Source organism: Ctenopharyngodon idella, chromosome 3 (assembly GCF_019924925.1).
Source record: "Ctenopharyngodon idella isolate HZGC_01 chromosome 3, HZGC01, whole genome shotgun sequence".
In the NCBI taxonomy this organism is placed as follows: Eukaryota; Metazoa; Chordata; class Actinopteri; order Cypriniformes; family Xenocyprididae; genus Ctenopharyngodon; species Ctenopharyngodon idella.
The window spans coordinates 34963143-34983350 of NC_067222.1; the positions used below are offsets into that span (position 1 = coordinate 34963143).

Below are 20208 nucleotides of genomic sequence, written 5' to 3' on the forward strand. Positions count from 1 at the left end.
TATAATAAACAAGTGCCATTTCACGTAAAGTCAAGTGGAGTTGTGACTATATAACGATTTTTCCATAGTTTAAAAATCTGTAACCCAACACAACAAATTACTTTTGATGTATTTTGTGTGTGGGTGTTTGTGCTTGTGTGAGTGTGTGTGGGTGTTTGTGCTTATGTGAGTGTGTGTGTGTGTTTGTGTGTTGGGGTGGGGTGGGGAGTGTAGTCATTAACTAACCAACCAATATCAAAACAAGTCTTGTTTCCAGACTTAAAACATTTACCTGAAAATACATATTATTCTACTTAGATTTTATGGCACTGGATAGATTTTATTGGCTATATATTTATATTATATATTGTCTCATTTTATTGTCTGATTTGTTTTTTAATTTTATTTACATGATCATTTTAACAACTCCAAAGCAGTCATTTTCAAGGAAATTTTAATGACGTCATTCCATAGAAACACTGCCCTGGCCTGGCATTTTTATTTATCTCAAAAAGTTTTGTGTTTCTTTAGTTGGTGTTATGTAATTTAAGAACATGTGTTTGACAGGACAAACAGGTTTAGTGTTCACCTGCAAGTGTGTGTGCATTCAATTGTATATCAAAACAAAAGGTTTACAATTTTATGAAATAAACCCACTTTAACACACTGAGGTTTGCAATCAAGAAGTGGATTTCCACAACTGTTCTAAAGAGGTACTGAGAGAGAGAGAGAAAGAGAGAGAGAGAGAGTACTTTCTTGTTGTGCTTTGTGATCTACAGTTATGTTGTCAGCTCTGTTTTCTGAAACATGAAGTCAAGATTTTTTCTTCAGATATAATTTCATGATGCGTCAAACTCAACAATGGCCAAGACATGGTTCGCCTAAAAAATGATAATACTGTTATCATTTACTCACCTTCATATTACTCCAAAACTCCAGAGGTGTACAGTATAGATAATAAACCTTGATCTTTTGGACTTTCGTATAAACAATTTCTAGGAAGGGCTGTGAGGAAGTTGTTTTATTGTAATAATACCATAAATGTATAACATTCTTCAGACGAAAATGAGGATGGGGGACCCAGTAGTAGACCCATCATGATTCATTTGTGTCTTCCCTTTTCCACCCTGGTGTCCTCTTCCTCTCTTCATACACCATCTCATTTCTCTTTCATCAATACTTCATCATCTTCTTCTTCTTCTTCTTCTTCTCAGTTTTTCTCCATGGTCCTCATTGTTTCTTTGTGTTTCTTTAGGTTTTTACAGACCTGTCATTATAGTAAACCAATTTTACAGGTATTTCCTGTGTCGTGTGCATGACTAACGCAGCAGATATCTGAAAAACAAACCTGGAAAACCTGTGGTTGGTGGTGTTTTTGGTGGTTCATTACTTAATCATTAAATATGAGATACTACTATGAGCAAAAGCACTTATTTTAAAGTCACGTAAAGCCACATCTTCAACAGTTAATACTGAATTTATGACTTGTGTCACAAAGATACACATAATGGGCCTCATTCATGAAACACAAGCAGAACAAATTTTTGTGTAAATTGTTTGTAAAGTCGTTCTGATGAAAATTTTTGGATTCATGAAAATGTTCATATTTTCAAATTGTTAGTTGGTACGAAAGAAATTTACACCTGCTCCCTACCACATGAAAATGGTGCATAAAACATTTGAACGTTCTGTGTTATTTAGGCAAACTGATCACAGGCAGATTTGCTTTATGTGTTTCCCCAGCGTCCAAATTAGGCACATATAAATGTTAGGAAACACGATTCCTGGCTCCATGTCAATATCCATGGATTAGGTTTCTTTGACATGTTATAAGGAACACTTTTGAGCCCAAACTTTTGTGTAATCATTTGTTTTACTCATGTTTTCGCAGTTTCCCCTATTAAATCCAGTCATGCAGCAGGTTCTTTTGCCACTCAGTCCTGCTGAGGGAGCGCGCTCCGACATCAATGCATACCCTCTATTCATGTTCAATCAGATTATGCTAATTGTGAATAAGCGTGCATGTACGCCCTAATTACGAATGATTGGAATTCTTTAACATACACACGTTTAGATGTCAAATCTGATGCTCACGAAATGTTTGTGAATCCAGAGGAGATTCGTACAAACTGCTCCGAATTTACTCGTATATTTACGAAAGTTTCATGTGTGAGGCCCAGTGTGATTTCCCTCAGCTGTGAGACGGTTGATGTCTGCTGTACGTGACTTGCCCTTTTGTTGAGAAAAAGTTGCTATAATTAGACCGTTTAATGAAGAATGAAGACCAGCTTCTTAGATACAGTATTTAATCTCGTTCTTTTGTGCTCAATTTAATTGCATGATCAGATGAACTTACTTTACTAAAGCTGCCTATTTTTCTTTTCTTCTTTGCTTCTAAGTTAAAGTTATTTATTTGTTAAGATCATATTGCTGTTGTCTTTACACCCGCCACTTTATACACACCCATTGTTTATTCCTCAAGTCATTCTTTCTGACAAATCAGATTTCTTGGAAACTTTTAGGAATCCTGTACAGAGGTTATTTTGGTCATAGCTTTTTCCATTTCAGATTAGCACAACTATATTGCCCAGTCACAAACTAGGGACCAGAACTATTTGTTTTATAATGGTGCTTTTAGAATTATTTGTTTCTTTTTTTATTAGAATTACAAAATATTTACAGCATAGTCATCATTTTAGTTTAATTTTCAGTTGTTGTGAATTGTGTAAACCCATCCTCAAAAAACATTATCTGTACAAACCTTGAAATTACTGCACATGAGGAAGGTTAATTTAGTTAGATTAAACAACAAGCTGCATCCCTTCATGTACAGTTTTGTAAGAGACTAAAATATTATTCTAGGTAGCTCAGTCATTCATTACACTAGGTATATTATTTGTGGTGGTATTTGTTTTGTGTTTTTGTGGTTTTTACTTGTGGACATTTCTCTGTTTGTTTTCGAAGAATGTATGGTTTTTTATTTTGAAGTTCTTGTCTTGTTCTTTTCATGTCTGGTTGTTGGGTGTGTATTGTTTTTGCCATTAAATTCAGTGTTCTGTATAGCTCACATGTTTGTATAGCTGATCATTTTGTCTTTGACAGTAGTTCCAGGTTCATGTTATGTTTTTTAAATCATATCATGTCTATTTTAGTTCCTTGTTTAGTATCTATTTAATTTACTTTTCAACTTTAGTTTGCAGTTGGGTTCACTACTGCATCACGCTGCATTGTGTTTGACACCACTGTATAGTGCACAAACTATTATTTCACAGTATTAAAAAAATATCAATAGATACAAAAAGAGGTCATTGCAGGTCAAAAGGGGACAGTCAATCAATTATACATTTTTGCATTGTAGCAGACATGCCATTTTATGAAAATGTTCAAGTGTACTATTACTATGACTGCAATAACATATCACTCATTTAAAGATTTCTTTATTTGCAAAAGCAATAAAATGACAGAAAAAAAATTCATCAATTGTTAAGTTACCCACATCTATGAAACCTCAAGTTAAGATTTTCTCATCAGAATATGAAAAATGAAAATAGAAAAAATGTGGTGTAAAATTGTGGAAATAAGGTGCTGTCACAAATCATGATTGTGACGAGCAGGGCAGGCGAGAGCCGCGAGGGAATGGCATGAGTGTTAAAGTCACCGTGAACCGGAAGTTGCAAACGACTTTTATCCAGTGTTGTGACGTATTTCCAAGTGAAACGGAATATTGAATAGAGGGCAGGGTTTTATTTTAGCGCTCATCCTCTCCATCTCTCGCTCATAGCAGACTAACGGTCGGAGGGGAGTGGTTCAAATGTTTTCAACCCAAGCCGTCAAACTGATGTCATTAGAGAAGGGGCACCGTTGCAGAGGGGAGGAGCATTTTCAGATTTTGATTAAATATTACGAAGCCAAACAATTTTTTTGTGTGGATTGACTTGCACAGATGAATTGTTCACCACAAAACTAGCAATTTGAGCTAACAAAATAAATAAGGTCAATTTTGATTTCATGTGTACGAGTGTCAGCTGCGCGTTGCACCAGTCTTGAATCTCTCACGGAGGAGCTCCGGAAGCATAAAATGGGAGTGACGACAGTAAAGGACGAGAGCCTGGATTTTATGTTATGTTTTATTATGTTTGTGTGGCCGGCAGTCGTCTGTGAGGGACTAGATGATAAAGAAGTGAGCAGTGTTTATTGTACAGAGTAAATATTGGTACTGTCAGAGTCTGAGTCTGTTTTCACGTTTTGTGTTGTTTGATTCAGCTTTCCTGTTCTGTTCTAGTGTTTGCTGTTAGTCTTTTAGTTAGTTCTGTCTTCCTCGTCCCCTGTCTCTTGGTTTCCATGGTTTCTGATCGATTTGAGAATTCTGTTGTTCAGTTGTGTTGTGTTAACTCTTCTGCGACTTTGTTTGCTCATGTATTTAAGCCCTCAGTTTCAGTCTGTTCCTTGTCCTGTATGATTTAAAGGGTTAATTCACCCAAAAACTAAAATTCTGTCATTAATTACCCACCCTCATGTCGTTCCACACCCGTAAGACCTTCGCTCATCTTCGGAACACAAATTAAGATATTTTTGATGAAATCCGAGAGGTATTATGACTCGTCCATAGACAGCAATATAATCACCACTTTCAAGGTCCAGAAAGGTACTAAAGACATCGTTAAAACAGTCCATGTGACTGCAGTGGTTGAACCTTAATTTTATGAATCGACAAGAATACTTTTTGTGCGCAAAAACAAAACAAAAATAACTTTATTCAACAATATCTTCTGTTACGCTGTCTATGTTTAGCGCTTCTAGGTTCTACGTCAGAACGCCGACTCATTATTGGCCGGCTCCTGCGTCAGCATCACACGCATGCGTGTGTCGTTATTTTTGTTGTTATTTTTGTTTTGTTTTTGCAAAATATATTCTCGTCGCTTCATAAAATTAAGGTTAAACCACTGCAGTCACGTCGACTGTTTTAACGATGTCTTTAGTAATTTTCTGGACCTTGAAAGTGTTGATTATATTGCTGCCTATTGACGAGTCATATACCTCTCGGATTTCATAAAAACATATCTTCATTTGTGATACAGGTGTGGAACGACATGAGGGTGAGTTATAAATTACAGAATTTTCATTTTTGGGTGAACTAACCCTTTAACGTTTCTGTTGTTGTGGTTGTTCTATTCCGTGTCCTCTAGTTATCTCATGCGTGTTTCTTTGTTTTGCAATTAAAAGACTATTTTATTTACTTCCTTGTTGTGCGCTTCTCTACAGCCACCAACTGTTACAATCATATTCTTGTGGCTAATACTCTTTGGGTGACCCGAGTTTGAGTCCCAGGCTCCCAGCTTGAGGTCCTATAACTCAATTCTAGAGTATCCATCTTTCTTTTGTTCAGTTTTGAAAAAAAAAAAAAAACATTCAGTATCCCCTCTTTTTAAACCAATTATTTTCAACAGTAGCCTAAACTATTTTTGAAACGTTGATTTTCTAGTTATGTAATTATTTGTTTTATTAAAAATAAAATGTCATTTAGTAAAACAGATTCTTGGTTCTCTTATAAGCGGTCGTTTGGATAAACTGCCTACTCGTACAAGTTAGTCATCTTATTTTCTTGACTTCTGTGAAACTGGCCTTAAAGCTAACTTGACTCTTTTTAGGTACTTAAGTTTACAGTATAAAAAGGTAGGTTGGTCATACCAGTAATTAATCTTTTTCTTTTGTGCTTAATTTAATTGCGTAATTACTTGACCTTCCTTTATAAGCTGCCTATTTTTCTTTTCTTTTTTACTTCTAAATTAAAGTTATTTATTTGGTAAAGTCATATTGCTGTTGTCTTGACTTCTTTGAAACTGGCCTTAAAGCTAACTTGAGTCTTTTTTAAAGTAATTTATAGTACATAAAAAGGTAGATTGGTCTTATTTGGATCCAAAAATCTGATTTCCCCTTGGCTATCTGCCAGGAGGTCAGACGAGTTCATAAGGAATGGTCTTGGCTGTGTTTATGAAACTGGCCTCATTTTAGCTTTAAGAAAGAATGACAAATATAAAACAGAAAAAGGCAAACAACTATACTATAGAAAGAAAAGCATTTTTTTTCTATTGTGGGGGGAAAGAAAACAAATCTGTTTTTTGATTCTATGACTGGAATGCGTGAACAGAAGTATACTGAACATTTTGAATGTCTCCTTGATGTAACACACTAATTCAGCTCACCAGCTTGATCAGAACTTTTATACCTTTAATTTAAAATTTTCAACCCATGCAACGCCACTGAAAACCAAACTCTAACTGCATAAGTGCACTCTTAGAAAAAAAGTTCTATATAGAACCATAAAATTGACATTTTATGTCAAAAAGGTTCTATAAAGAGAAATGTCTATTGAAATGTCTATGATTGTACTTTCATGTTTAACAACACGTTATTTCCATTTTTCTGGGTATAAAGTATGTTTACAAGCTTTTTAATTCATAAAATGTAATTACAATTAAAACTGAATTAAAACAAAAACTAAATCCATAAATTGATCTCATGATGGGAACCTCTAAAAGGTTCTAAAGTGATAGAACTCATTTTATATAAAAACTTTTCTACGTTTGAGTAATTAGAATACCCTTTTATAATTGAATCATCAAAAAAAAATTCCATGGCATTAGATATACTTAGAACGCACACAGTGAAGACAGTCATAAGTCGAAGTTTGGCACAACAGTGACATTATCAAGAATGGTGAGAAATTGAGAAGACAAAAAAAAAAAAAAAATTCCCAACCTGATAAGTTTACTATCCAAACAGACTGAGTTCTGTAATAAAAATCAAATTTCTGGGTGTGCATGCTTATGCAGCTTATAATGTAATGATGACATGCATTCTCTGTAAAGCTGCTTTGAAATGATATGCATTGTGAAAAGTGCTATACAAATAAATGTGAATTGAATTGAATTAAAAGTTTTTATTTATGTATTTATTTATTCTCTAAAAAGTGTCACATTGGTTATCAGTTGCATTGCACAGGTTGTCATTTTTACATCAAACATGCAAAAGTTCTGATATGATTTATCTTTTATCTCTGATATGTTTTATTTTTTACATCACAAAAACGAGCTTTTTAACAGTTTGTAATATGAGATTAGAAAAATCCAGTTTGACTTGACGTTCACGGAAACTGTTTCTGGATCTTGGTGCACACATGACATCTGAGCCAAGTTCATTATGATTCATTAGCGTCATTTGCCTTTTAAAGTATTATATTAGTGAAGTTGCAGTTTGTATGGTTGAAAATGATGATTACATGTAACTTGTGCTCTCGCAGTAAACTTCCACCCCAGACAGCTGTATTAAAGGATTAGTTCACTTTCCAATTAAAATTTCATGATAATTTACTCACCCCCATGTCATCCAAGATATGTATGTATTTCTTTCTTCAGTCGAAAAGAAATGAACCCAAAACCGCACTTCCGTATTCTTCAAAAAGCTGAATGTCCTTACACCTTCCCTATTCAACTTACGGAACGAACACGGCGCCAGTTCCGTTTTTTCCGTAAGTAGAATAGGGAAGGCGTAGGACATACAGCGTAAACTTTTTGAAGAATACGGAAGTGGGGAACCACTTGAAGGCGATCATTTGTTTATATTTAGAAAATGACCGATCGTTTCTCTAGATAAGACCCTTATTCCTCGTCTGGTATCGTTTAAAGCCCTTTTAAGCTGCACTGAAACTGTCATTTTTACCTTCAACCGTTTGGAGACCACTGAAGTCCACTATATGGAGAAAAATCCTGGAATGTTTTCCTCAAAAACCTTCATTTCTTTTCGACTGAAGAAAGAAGGACATGAACATCTTAGATGACATGGGGGTGAGTGAATTATCAGGAAATTTTAATTTAAAAGTGGACTAATCCTTTAATCTGTCAGTGAAGTGAGTGTTATTCATTTTAATACACAAAGAAAATCTACGTTTTTAGATTTAGGTGGGAACACTGACACTACTGTCACCCCATTATAATTCATTTATGAAAAAATCAGTCAAACAGCCCTAAATTGTTTTTAATTACAAGTTTAAAATAAAAATATTAAATAAGTAATGCAATGTTAAACAAAAAATGTATTATTGGCCTAAAAGTTCAGTCAGTGCATTATTATTAGAGGAAAGTTAGCTTGCGGCTATTTATAGTTATCCCTCGTTTTACCAGAAGAATGTAGTTTGTTTCTTCCGGCTATATGATCCAAGTGATGTGTGCTGTATATGACTCATCCTTTACTGGAAGAAAAAATACTGATGTAATTAGATCATACAGTCAACAGAAGAATTTTCCTTCACAGAAGAATGTGAGATGACTTAACAGGTTTCTTTAAGCTTTTGTAGGTCACTGAAGTACTTTAAGCAGCTTCACAGTATACAGTACAGTAAATTACCAGTTTAGTTAATCATTTAACTATTACAAGACAACATTTTAACTTGCCACTGTTACTGAGAAGTTGATTTTACTGCCATTTTAGGGAGTTAAATTATACCTTCAGTCATAAATCTTTTTATATTTCCTATTTGTATTTTAAACTTAAGAACACAATTGCATTTTTTCAGGGAATTCAAACACACTTTCATGGCAATTTGTAACTATTTTACCTTTTGTAGAATTTGTGATCTTGTTTATACATTTTTGTTGTTGTTTTTGCTGTTGTTGTTTTTTATACAGTTATACTGTAGGTTTAGTGGTGGGGAAAAAATAACTTTGTTTCTGTATGAATCACCTGGCACAAATTCATATGAAAATGTCACGTCACAAAATAGTTCTATCACAAGATCTGGTTGGGATTTCAAAGTGCAATGAATAGAGCTGTTGGAGTTTATATGTTTTAATGAGATGCTTTAACACTGTAAGCACCTCATGCACCTTCGTCTATCTATACTCAACTTACAAATCCATTTGAAACGAACACCTTATTTTTAACACATTTTTTACAAGTTTCAGAATTCAGAGTTGCACAGGTGAGACTGAGAGTCGTCAACAGGTCTCTTATCACACTTTCAGACATACCGGTTGCTCAATAAGTAACACAAATGAACAGTGGAGTTTACAGATGGGAGGCATGTCTTATTTAAATGTGATGAGAGAGTGTGTGGGCGTGTAGGAAACTGGTTAACAGAGATATTTAAGAGCAGGTGCAGGTATCTGCATGTATCTGTACAGTCAGAGATGAAGATGATCCACACACTTAGTGTAGCATTTACCGTCGCTCTTCTAATGAGAGGTAAGACCTTTTATTGGATAATTAATACTTTAGGATATCTAATAATTCATTTTGACTCACATAATTACTGCTTATGTTTGTGCAACAAAGTTTTATATTGCATATACACTTTTTGTACCACTGAAGCCATCAGTAACTGAACTTGTTCCTTGTTTTTTAGGGTGTGACGCACAACTGGATGGTAACTAGTTTTTCAACATAATTTAACTAGCCAAATTCTATTAAAAATGTTTTCATTTTTTTTCCATGACCAGTTGTTTGTCTAAAATGTGTTTTTTTTGCCTTGTCCATTGTCAGTATGTGGCAAAGCACCTCTCAACACAAGGATAGTGGGGGGACAGGATGCACCGGCTGGCGCTTGGCCATGGCAGGTCAGCCTTCATAGGAATGGTCGCCATTTTTGTGGTGGATCACTCATCAACAATCAATGGGTCCTGACTGCAGCGCACTGCTTTGACGAGTAAGCATCATGAACCAACCCTTGCAATTCTAAAAAAAAAAAAATCATCCACTTGATGTGATGGATGCTTAACACTTCTTCTCCTACCATATTCCAGTACTTCAACCTCTGGCCTAACTGTGTACCTGGGCCGACAAACACAGCAAGGACCAAATGAAAATGAAGTGTCCAGGGGTGTCGCTAAAATCGTAAAACACCCAAACTACATTAGCTCATCTCACGACAATGACATCACTCTTCTGCAACTGGCTTCGACAGTGAGTTTTACTAACTATATCAGTCCGGTCTGTCTGGCTTCCTCAAGCAGTACGTTCTTCAACCGCACCGTGAGCTGGGTCACTGGATGGGGAAACACTAATGCAGGCAGTAAGTATTTAATTTAACTAACCTTGATCAGAGTCACAACATACTGTACTATTGCAATAGTTGATACACATTTTATTATTTAATGTGTTCCTCAGTTTCCCTGCCTTCATCGAAACCTCTACAGGAAGTGCAAGTGCCTATTGTTGGAAACAGGCAATGTAAGTGCCTTTATGGTGTCTCAGCAATCACAGACAACATGATATGTGCTGGACTTTTGGAAGGGGGCAAAGACTCCTGTCAGGTAACAACTCCCATACTTCTGTTTGTGTTACTTCATAAAGTTTTAATGGGCTGCTAATATTCCACAATGTGTAAATAGTAATAATTAAGAATAAGTAAAATGAGGGGTGTCTAAACAAAAACTTTTACTTTAGACAACTGATAATGTAAAGGTTGAACTTCCACTAATGTTAGGGAATTCAAAGTAGTAAATCACTTTCAAAACATAATTGGGTTTCACTGCAAAGTGAGACCTTGCCTGCACAGTCAGTGACTTAGTAATTATATTTATATTAGTTCTGCAAGCAGAAATGTAAAAAAATATATACAAATAAATAAATAAATAATCCTAACTTTGAAAAAATTCCATGACAAAGACATACAATACACAAACCAATTTTGCCCAATTCAGAATAGATAATTCTGATATTTCATTCCTAAAATATAAATACAGCTATATATACAGTATAAAATACCCACTTATATGCGAGAAAAAGTGTGATTTTGTTTTTGGCAAAAATAAATAGGCTAATTGGCTTTTATATTGTTTATTGTTTACTAAAGCTAAAGCAAAATTCAAAAAATATTATCTGGAAAATATTTTTGTTGTATTAAACTTATCTTTTTACTTCTTTTTCAGTGTTACTTTCCCTCATATTTTTTTCATGGACCCCTTAGAATCTTCTTTTCTTTTTTTTGTTTGAAAACCCCTGGTATAGACATACGTGTGTGGTCATCATGTAGTTTTCATGTGACAAGTCTTCTAGCCATTACAGTAAAACATGAAATATTAACCGACTTCCTCTAATCGTGAGGCATTTTTTCTTTGACGTCATAGTTTCCGGGTCCAAACGCTCTATCGGATGCCAAAAGCTAATAAACACTCACAGTGTGCTGAAGTACTACTGAAAATGAAATAACAATTAATTCATCTTCCCATTATTTCATCATATTATATATGTGTAGAACATGTTATTTGGCATGTCACTAACCTGTTCTTCATCCTACAGGGTGACTCTGGTGGTCCTATGGTCAGCAAACAGGGCTCGGTCTGGATCCAGTCTGGAGTTGTGAGCTTTGGCGAAGGTTGTGCTCAAGCTAACCTTCCTGGTGTGTATGCCAGAGTGTCTAATTACCAGAACTGGATCAATCAGCAGATCACCACCAACCAGCCAGGCTTCGTTACGTTCAGCTCCAGTGGTACTGATGGTGACCTGAGCATCAGCTGTAATGGTGTGCCTGCCATTACGACAACCACTGCCCCTACAACTATACCAACTGTCCCACGTAAGGTTCCTTCAAGTTATAAGATCCCAAAAAACATGCATACATTATCCATTTGGCAACTTGTCCAAGGAGTTTTGTGCATTAAAAGTGTACTTGATTTCAAAGTGGGTTTTTTACTTAAATTCAGGTACACACATATTTATATTTCTAGTGAAGTAAATTCCTAGTCATTTTCAAGCAAGATGAAAGAGGCACAGGGCTCCAGATCAAATGCAACCAAAAAAGTTAATTGGCAACACTTTTGTCAGACATCATTTCATTAGAGCATGCCACAGTGTTTCCTGAATGCAAATGACTTATGAACCATTTCTTTTTAATGAGCCAGTCAAAAGCATTCACAAAAAAGCATCATGCTTGTGATTTGAATCAGACTAAGTAAGTCGTTCAAAGCCTTTAACCGAATTCCTCTCTTAATCATGAGGCATTTTTTCTGTAACGTCACAAGTCACAGTTTCTGGGTTCAAATGCTCTATTGGATGCCAAAAGCTAACATACAACCACGGTGTGCTTAAGTACTACTGAAAATTCATGATCCTAACCTACTGAAATATCAGTTGGCCAGAGAGCAATTCATTTTTTCGGAAACATTAAAATACTGGTATCTGGGGACTGTAGTGCATACTGTGAATTTTTAAATGCTTAGCTTAAAGGTGCACAATAAATGAATAGTGCTCATAAAAAGCTGTTGATCTAGTACTTGAAACAGAGTAGAGGCTTTGACCCAGAGACGGTATTTGTGATGTCACGACTTAACAATCAGATAGCACGTCATTCTTTTGTCTGGAGCCCTTCTTGTTCTTAAGCTACTTATCTGCCTGCTTATCATTAATGAGTTTTTGTAAAAGCAGAAACAGAACTTGAAAAACTTGACTACTCAAACAATGGCCAGAAAGCCTGTTCTCCCAGTGCACTACAAAGCTTTCATGACACACGTTCAATGCTAATAGACCATGACTGCAGTCTAAGCATAACAAATGCAATCTTTTTTGTTGTTTTTTTTTTTGCTCTTTAAGGCAGCTATATGAAAATTTAAACGAAAACAAATCAAAGAAATATTTGACTGATAGAATCCACTATTCATTCTCTTTCTCTCTGTTACTGTAGCTGTAGTGTGTGGACGTGCCAGTCTGAACACTCGTTTAGGAGGAAACAGCGCCCTTGTATCTGCAGGCGTATGGCCATGGATGGCCAGTCTGCAGTTTAACGGCAGTCATGTTTGTGGAGGAACGCTGATTGCTGAACGTTTTGTCATGAGCTCTGCCAGCTGTTTTACCAGGTAATGGCACTTAAATATGAAAAAAGGACATCTGATTAGAGAAATCAGAATGATTTGATTCAGTGGAATTCCTTTTTTGTCCAGATCCCGCAATGCCTCAGATTGGACCGTGATCCTGGGCCGTCTGAATCAGAACGGTTCCAACCCCAATGAGGTCTCTATAAAAGTGGCGAATTTTACAATCAGCAATGTTACAGGCAACAACGTTGCAGTCTTGCAGCTGGCCATTGCACCAAACCTCACAAATTTCATTCAACCTATATGCGTGGACTTGGGAGAGACCTTCAGCACTAATACTCAATGCTGGGTGGCAGGATGGGGCTCAGGAGCAGGAGGAGGTGTGTTTTGTGTGTGTGTGGTTCTGGTAAATCCTACATTTTAGGGATAAAATGCCCCCACAGGAAAACCGCTTATAAATCATATCAAGTGATGTTTTATTGAAAATGTAAAAATGCAGAAAGGTTTTCTGTGATGGGTAGATTGAGTGGTAGGGGATAGAATATACAGTTTGTACAGTATAAAAATCATTATGTCTATGGAAAGTTCCCATAAAACATGGAAACTCGTGTTGTGTGTGCGCAAATGCTTTGAAACATTACACTAACTGCTAAAATTACATTATTAGAATGTTTATCCTTTTTTCACATATCTTCTTCATTTGAATTTGTTTTTCTTCTTTTATAGTGAATCAAACTCTTCAGGAATTCCAGACCTCTATTGTGGATTGTGGAAACTCAAGCAACAGTATTTGCACAAGTTCTTTGAACTTACAGGAGGCAAGTTAATTCTGTTTAAACAGGAAGGAAGTATAGAATATTTACAGTTTACATATTTAAGGTTTTGTTTATTATTATTAGTTAACACATTAGGTAACTTGAACTAAAAATACATTTAGAGTATATCAAGTTAGATTAATGCTAAATTCTACATATATTAATACATTTCAAGTTGTGTTAACATTAATTGGTGCATTATGAACAAACATGAATTAACAATGAACATAGTATATTATAAATTAACATTAACAAATGCTAAAACACAAATTATTGTTCATTGATAGTTTACGATGCCTTTTGCATTAACTTATTTCAATAAACCACCAAGGCTGCATTTATTTAATCTAAAATACAGCATAACAGTAACATGAATTATTACAATTATTACAATAAATCAGTAATGTGAAATTGTTACAATTTAGAATAGATGTTTTATATCAAAATGCGATGTCAAAGCTGAATTTTCAGCATCATTACTCCAGTCTTCAATGTCACATGATCTTTCAGAAATCATTCTGATATGATTTGCTGCTCAAGAAACATTATTTTTATTATTATTATTATATTGAAAACCTCAATCTTTGATGAATAGAAAGTTCAAAAGAACAGCATTTATTTAAAAATAGAATTTTTTTAAATTATAAATGTCTTGACTGTCACTTTTGATCCATTTAAAGCCTCTTTGCTGAAAAGAAGTATTCATTTATTGATGTTAAAAAATCTTACTGACCAAACTTTTGAATGGTAATTTATGTTCCAATTGTATGAAAAGTAATATTTTTCATATACTAGATTTTTATTTATTAGTATTATCTGTCTGCAAAGTTTTGAAATGAAAATCTTTGTACTGAATGTTACAAAATGTTTGTAAATTTTGTAACATTCAGTAAAGATTTCCCTCTTCCCCTCTCTTCCTCTCTCTCAGGGTGATCAAGGGGGTCCGCTGATGTGTAAGGTGGGTCTGTCATGGATCCATGCTGCTGTTTTGACTATACAGACTAGCATCACAAACAGCAGCTCTAACACAAGCTCCAGCAACAGCACTGCATCATCCCGCTTTGCTCGTGCTACAGATATCCAGGTCTTTACTAAAACCTCCAGCTTTGCACCATTCCTGACATCTGTGGTGGGTTCCTTCCCTCCAAAAGCCACAAACCCCACAAGTGCACCTATAAGCAACAGCAACTCATCCCAAGGTGCCTCTAATGGGTCACAAGTATCTTCTTCCTTCTCTTTTACCATTTCTGTCCTGTTCCTCTCACTTGCAGCTTTCCAAATCTTTCTTTAAGGCATCAACTGAGTCTTTTGAGGAGGAGGGGCCACTTTTCATTCATTCACTGTGAATATGACTGTAAATATTCAGACACATAATCATATCCAGCATTAAAAGCTTTTGTGGAGCAGATAATTCATTTTTACTATACAAATGTGAACTCTTAAGATCTCACACCATGAAGCTGTTTTCTGTTGTTCTTACACTGTACGTTGTATGATTTTCACTGGCAGTACCTTAAAACAAGTGTGCATAGCTAATATTTTGTGTAACCTGTTGGTTTACATATATTTGCATTGTAGCAGAAGCAAAATGTACTGTAGTTGTTATTCAGCATGGCACTTTATTGAAATGTCTCGATTTGAGTGGTTCAGTTCTGATACTGACTAAACCGTAGCTTAACTAACAAGTACCTCAAGCTGTACCACACTTGGGACATTATTGTATGTTAAATAAATTAAAGAGTACTTTTAAAGAGTATTTTTTCACAAAATTTTTGGAAGAGTGTTCCAAACTATTTTCTGATCTTTTTTTTTTACGTATCTGTTATCTTTTTTTTTTATTTCATAAAAGTTATATGATTTCATATGAATGAAGTAACTTTTCAACACTGTTAAAATGTAAAAAGTAAACAATGTATATATTTAGGTTGTAAAAAATAATAATTAAAATGATAAATTAAGCTGTGAAAAAAAAAAAAAAAAATTTCGTGCATTTATTACAAACATCCTGGGGGGAAAACAGAGCTGTGTGGTAAGAATGTGGCTTAGATTCTGCAGAGTCACTGCGCCTGTGCAGTTTACCGATACTGTCTCCCCACAAGATCAACAAAAACGATACTTCCTGAAGCATCTCACAAGACCTGTTTTTTCACCTTCGCCAAAAACCATTAAACATCACTTTATTCCTGTAACTATTTTTAAACGGTATACTTCCATTATACGTTATAATTCCATTATAAACGTTTTCACATATAGATACTCAAATAGAACAAATGGCTGAAAACTCATCATTTGTCTTTATTCTATTATAAATTATCATAATGGCAAATGTCCAGTTAAAGATAAGAAGCAGTTTCACCTTTTAAAATGAAATACAGGGAGGGAAACATTCAAGCACACTGTATGTAAAAACTATATTTCTTTTTTTTTAATCTATAACCATGTTCCTTTGAAAGCACAACAACTGTGTGAAATAAATATATGATAAGACAACATAAGCCTCATTTCAATACATTTTGTAAAATGTGTGAAATGATTACATTGCTTGAACTCTTTGTTATCATCAGTTTATCATAAAGTGACGTGAATTGTTTTTATATGAGTAGTGTAATATAAGTTGTAAATGTTAAAAGGCACTAATTCCAAGATCTGTACTTTCCATTACGAAGTAACATAATTCTGTCAGGATCACTATCGTCAAAGACGACTGGCAGTTAGCATACAGTTTGGATTGGCGGTATGGTTCTGTTCTGGGCAAAAACTCCCTGCCCATCCATGCAGCCTAGCATGGATAAGAGCAGGGAGAGCAGCGATAACCCCCCTTAAGGTAAACAGAACAGAATTGCAATATCATTAATTTTCTTAATGACAATAATTAATGTAACAACATAATTGAAGAAATGAGTCTGATCAACAGAAATATCACAAGGGCAAGTCCTGACTTGACAAAGGAGGAGCTGGGGATGGAGGAGGGTAATTAGCTCCTGAGCAATGCGATAAAGCTGCAGATAATACTGAACGGACCATGTATATACGAATGTGATGATAGGCGTCGTATTCCTATAGGTCAGTGTGAATCAGCTGAGTGTCAGCTGATGTGAGCTTGACTAACGTGACCTGCCAGAACTGACGTTACGCTTGATTTCCATGTTTTTTTGAAACCAGTCTGTTTTGTACAGATTGGGCAATCAGATGAACATACCAAGAATATACCATCTGTATTACATCTAGGTGCTCTAAAGTTAATTATCTAATTAAGATCCAAGTTGTCTTATTCTACTTGAAACAATGAAAATGTTAGTCTAACATCTTGTTATAATATAAGTTTCTTAAGATTATGTATTAACATGAGAATGTATACATTGTGGAACTGATGTATTTACAGTACAATATAAGATAGTCCTTATGTACGTTTCATATTTAAAGTTTCATAATCAGTGTCTTTTAATATTCAGTTTTTGTTGACTATACCTAATACCATACAGTACACCATCAGTTTGACAGAATCAGTTATACACTGGACGTTATTGCCTCTTTATGTTAGAGTTATGTAATACATTCAGGGCCACTAATCAAGTGACTAAGTCAAGTGACAGCTCTGAATACGGCATCTGAATTCCCCAGGTGTGCTGGTGTAAAAACTGATCTTACAGTTCTTTTTTTAATCTGCTTTGTTGTGTAGAAATAATGTGATGTCTGAAGAGGAATAAATGTGACTGTACAGTTTGTCGTGAGCTTTTTTTTTTTTAGTTCATTGTTAATGAACATGTAATTATATCAAGGAAGTCTACAATTTCTGGAAAAAGATGTGAAGGATATTTGATTGCTTGTTGGCAACACAAGAACACGCACAGTAACAAAACCTTCAAGTGGATGAAAACAAGGCTGTGAGGGATAGTGTAATGATGGGTCAACAGTGTGTGGATCCATAAGCAGCTTTATTAAACACAGCAGCAGTACAGGAAAGGGCAGAGCAATACCGTAGTCAGGGACAGGCAGGGGTCGAGGCTGGCAGCAGGAATCAGAGACGGGTCACAGGCAGAGATCAAGACAGGCGGCAAACAATCACAGTCCAGGGTACAAGCAAAGTTCAGGGCAGGCGGCAGAGGTTCACAGATAACAAACAATCCGGGTAATAACAAGATATCAGTCCACAGAAATAATGCTCAGAAATGACTACCGTAGCAAATCAAGACTTCGCAAAGATGTGGTGTGCGTGCGTGTCTTAAATAGTGTGTGTGTGATGTGGTGCAGGTGAAAGTGCAATCAGTCCCAGGAATGAGGGCCTATGGGAAATGGAGTCCGAATGGCAAAGAGTCAATATTCCGGAGATGGCTCCCTCCGGCGGTCCGGAGGATGAGCCGTGGGAGCCATATTCACGACAGATAGACTTACAGTCATTATATGCACTGTATAAAGGTCCTAGCTAGATAGCAACTTTGTGCCGGCCCAGATTCGGCCTACATCTGCCGTGCCTTTTTGCCAAATCTGAGCCACAAGCAGGCCATAGCAATGCCACGTCAACCAAGAGCAAAGAAATAAACCACAAAATCTTTATATATTATTTATAGAATCATCTCAGCATTAACAAGCCTGTTAACAATCAGAATCTCCGGAAATTGTAGACTTCCTTGATATGATTACATGTTCATTAAAAATTAGCTAAAAAAAGAGAAGAGAACAGAAAAAAGAGACAAACAGAAACACAAGAGCTACAACTGACTTCGATGAAATCAACTGAAGATAAAAAAAAAGGAAGGAAGGGAGGGAGGGGGGAGGGAGCTGAAACAAGATCAAATGATGATTTTTAGCTATTCAAGGTTTTATAGTCATTGTGAAAAAGCCTGAATTACTGAAGTTATTTGAATGTAATAATTGTCTTGTGCCATTAATACATTTGAATTACAATCCCTGTTTTACTGCAACATGAGATCACACTATAATGCATAAATCAGTTAGAAGACTGAAAATAAAAAACATGGACAGGAAATAACAAACTACAATGACAAACACAGATATGAGCACAGATATGAATCTCAACAATGGTGACAACAAAATATTCAGACAATCAGATCAAGAAAAGCTACTAAAAGACAACAAAAACCACAGCAAAAAATAATAGACTTAATAGACTTTTCACTCATTTCTTTCATGTCTGCAGTTGCATACACTCTTTTCCCAAAGTCATCTGTAATTTTTAATTAAGATCTCGTAACGAAATAAAACTGACTGTCTTTGAAATCTTGTAACAGAAAAAACCAACCGTCATTGAAAACTGACCATCACTGAAATCTTGTAAAGGAACAAAACTGACTGTCATTGAGATCTTGTAAAGGAACAAAACCAACCATCATTGAAATCTCGTAATGAAAAAAATAACAACCGCCATTGTAATCTCATAATGGAGCAAAGCTGATCGTCACTGAAATCTCGTAATGAGAAAAAATAAACTGTCATTGAAATCTTGTAACCAAATAAAACCGACACTGAAAACCAACCTTCATTTAAATCTTGTAACAAAACAAAACCGACCATCATTTAAATCTCATGAAGGAACATCATTGAAATCTCATAAAGGAACAAAACTGACTGTCATTAAGATCTCGTAACGAAACAAAACTGACTGAGATCCCATAACTGAACAAAACCAACCATCATTGAAATCTCATAAAGGAACAAAACCAACCGTCATTGAAATCTCATAATAAAACGAAACTGACCTGTTGAAATCTCATCATGGAACCAAGTTGATCATCATTGAAATCTCTGACACCGACTGACACTGAAAACTGACCTTCATTAAAATCTTGTAATGAAACAAAAAAAAGACTATTATTGAAATGTCAATATGGAACAAAACAGGCTATCACTAGTCAAGTTTCCATCCAGTTTTTGTGCTGTTTTGTTATTGACAAAGCAAATATGCTTAAAAAATATTTGCAAAATTGCATAGCTGTTTCAATCTAGCTCTCCTTTTACCGATAAAATGGTGTGCGTGATGACGTCATCCCTAAAAAATTGCATTGTCGCATAAGTTTAGCCGTTTCCATACATAATTTTGTGTATATTGCAAATTCTTATCATTTGGATCCCAAATATTTGTAAAATGTACAGAGTAATGAGACAATTAATTCGCCAGTACTGTGTATTTTCACATATAATGTTATTAAATAGGAAATACAAGCAGATGACGGCGAAGTGGAGCAGCTTGCTGACAGGACTTTACCGCCTTTATTTGAAGAAGCACAGGTTTGGACACAGAGCAGCTAATTTGTCCTGTATGCAAAAATTTAGGGTCCATAAAAAGACTGGTACAGTGAAATATTTAGTCTTTGCATATTGCAACAATCTTTAATGCATTGAATATGCAGTCAAGCCATTCGCGGTTTGACACGATCATTCAAAGATCATTCAAAGCAAAAGAGTTATTCGTTCTGGTTTCAAAATTCAATAACATCAAACTGATTAAAAACATCAAATCGCTGTTAATTTTTTTTTTTCATAAACAGATGTAGCTGTGACCTAAAACATTTTATTTGTGTATTTAACCTTTTTTTTTTTAAATCATCTGCATTAGCTAAACTGAGACTTATTGTCACATAACATTTCTA

General features: G+C 35.3%; 1 protein-coding gene across 1 annotated transcript; it reads left to right on the forward strand.

Annotated features, from left to right (window-relative positions):
• Positions 1-9086: 9086 nt before the first annotated feature.
• zgc:100868 (uncharacterized protein LOC554458 homolog) lies at positions 9087-15351 on the forward strand. The gene is made up of 10 exons (XM_051886689.1): positions 9087-9219; positions 9380-9400; positions 9517-9679; positions 9777-10045; positions 10141-10286; positions 11275-11551; positions 12656-12827; positions 12912-13165; positions 13512-13603; positions 14529-15351. The coding sequence occupies exons 1-10, from the start codon at positions 9165-9167 to the stop codon at positions 14889-14891; spliced, it is 1812 nt and encodes a 603-aa protein (XP_051742649.1). The 5' UTR covers positions 9087-9164; the 3' UTR covers positions 14892-15351.
• The last annotated feature ends 4857 nt before the right edge of the window (positions 15352-20208 follow it).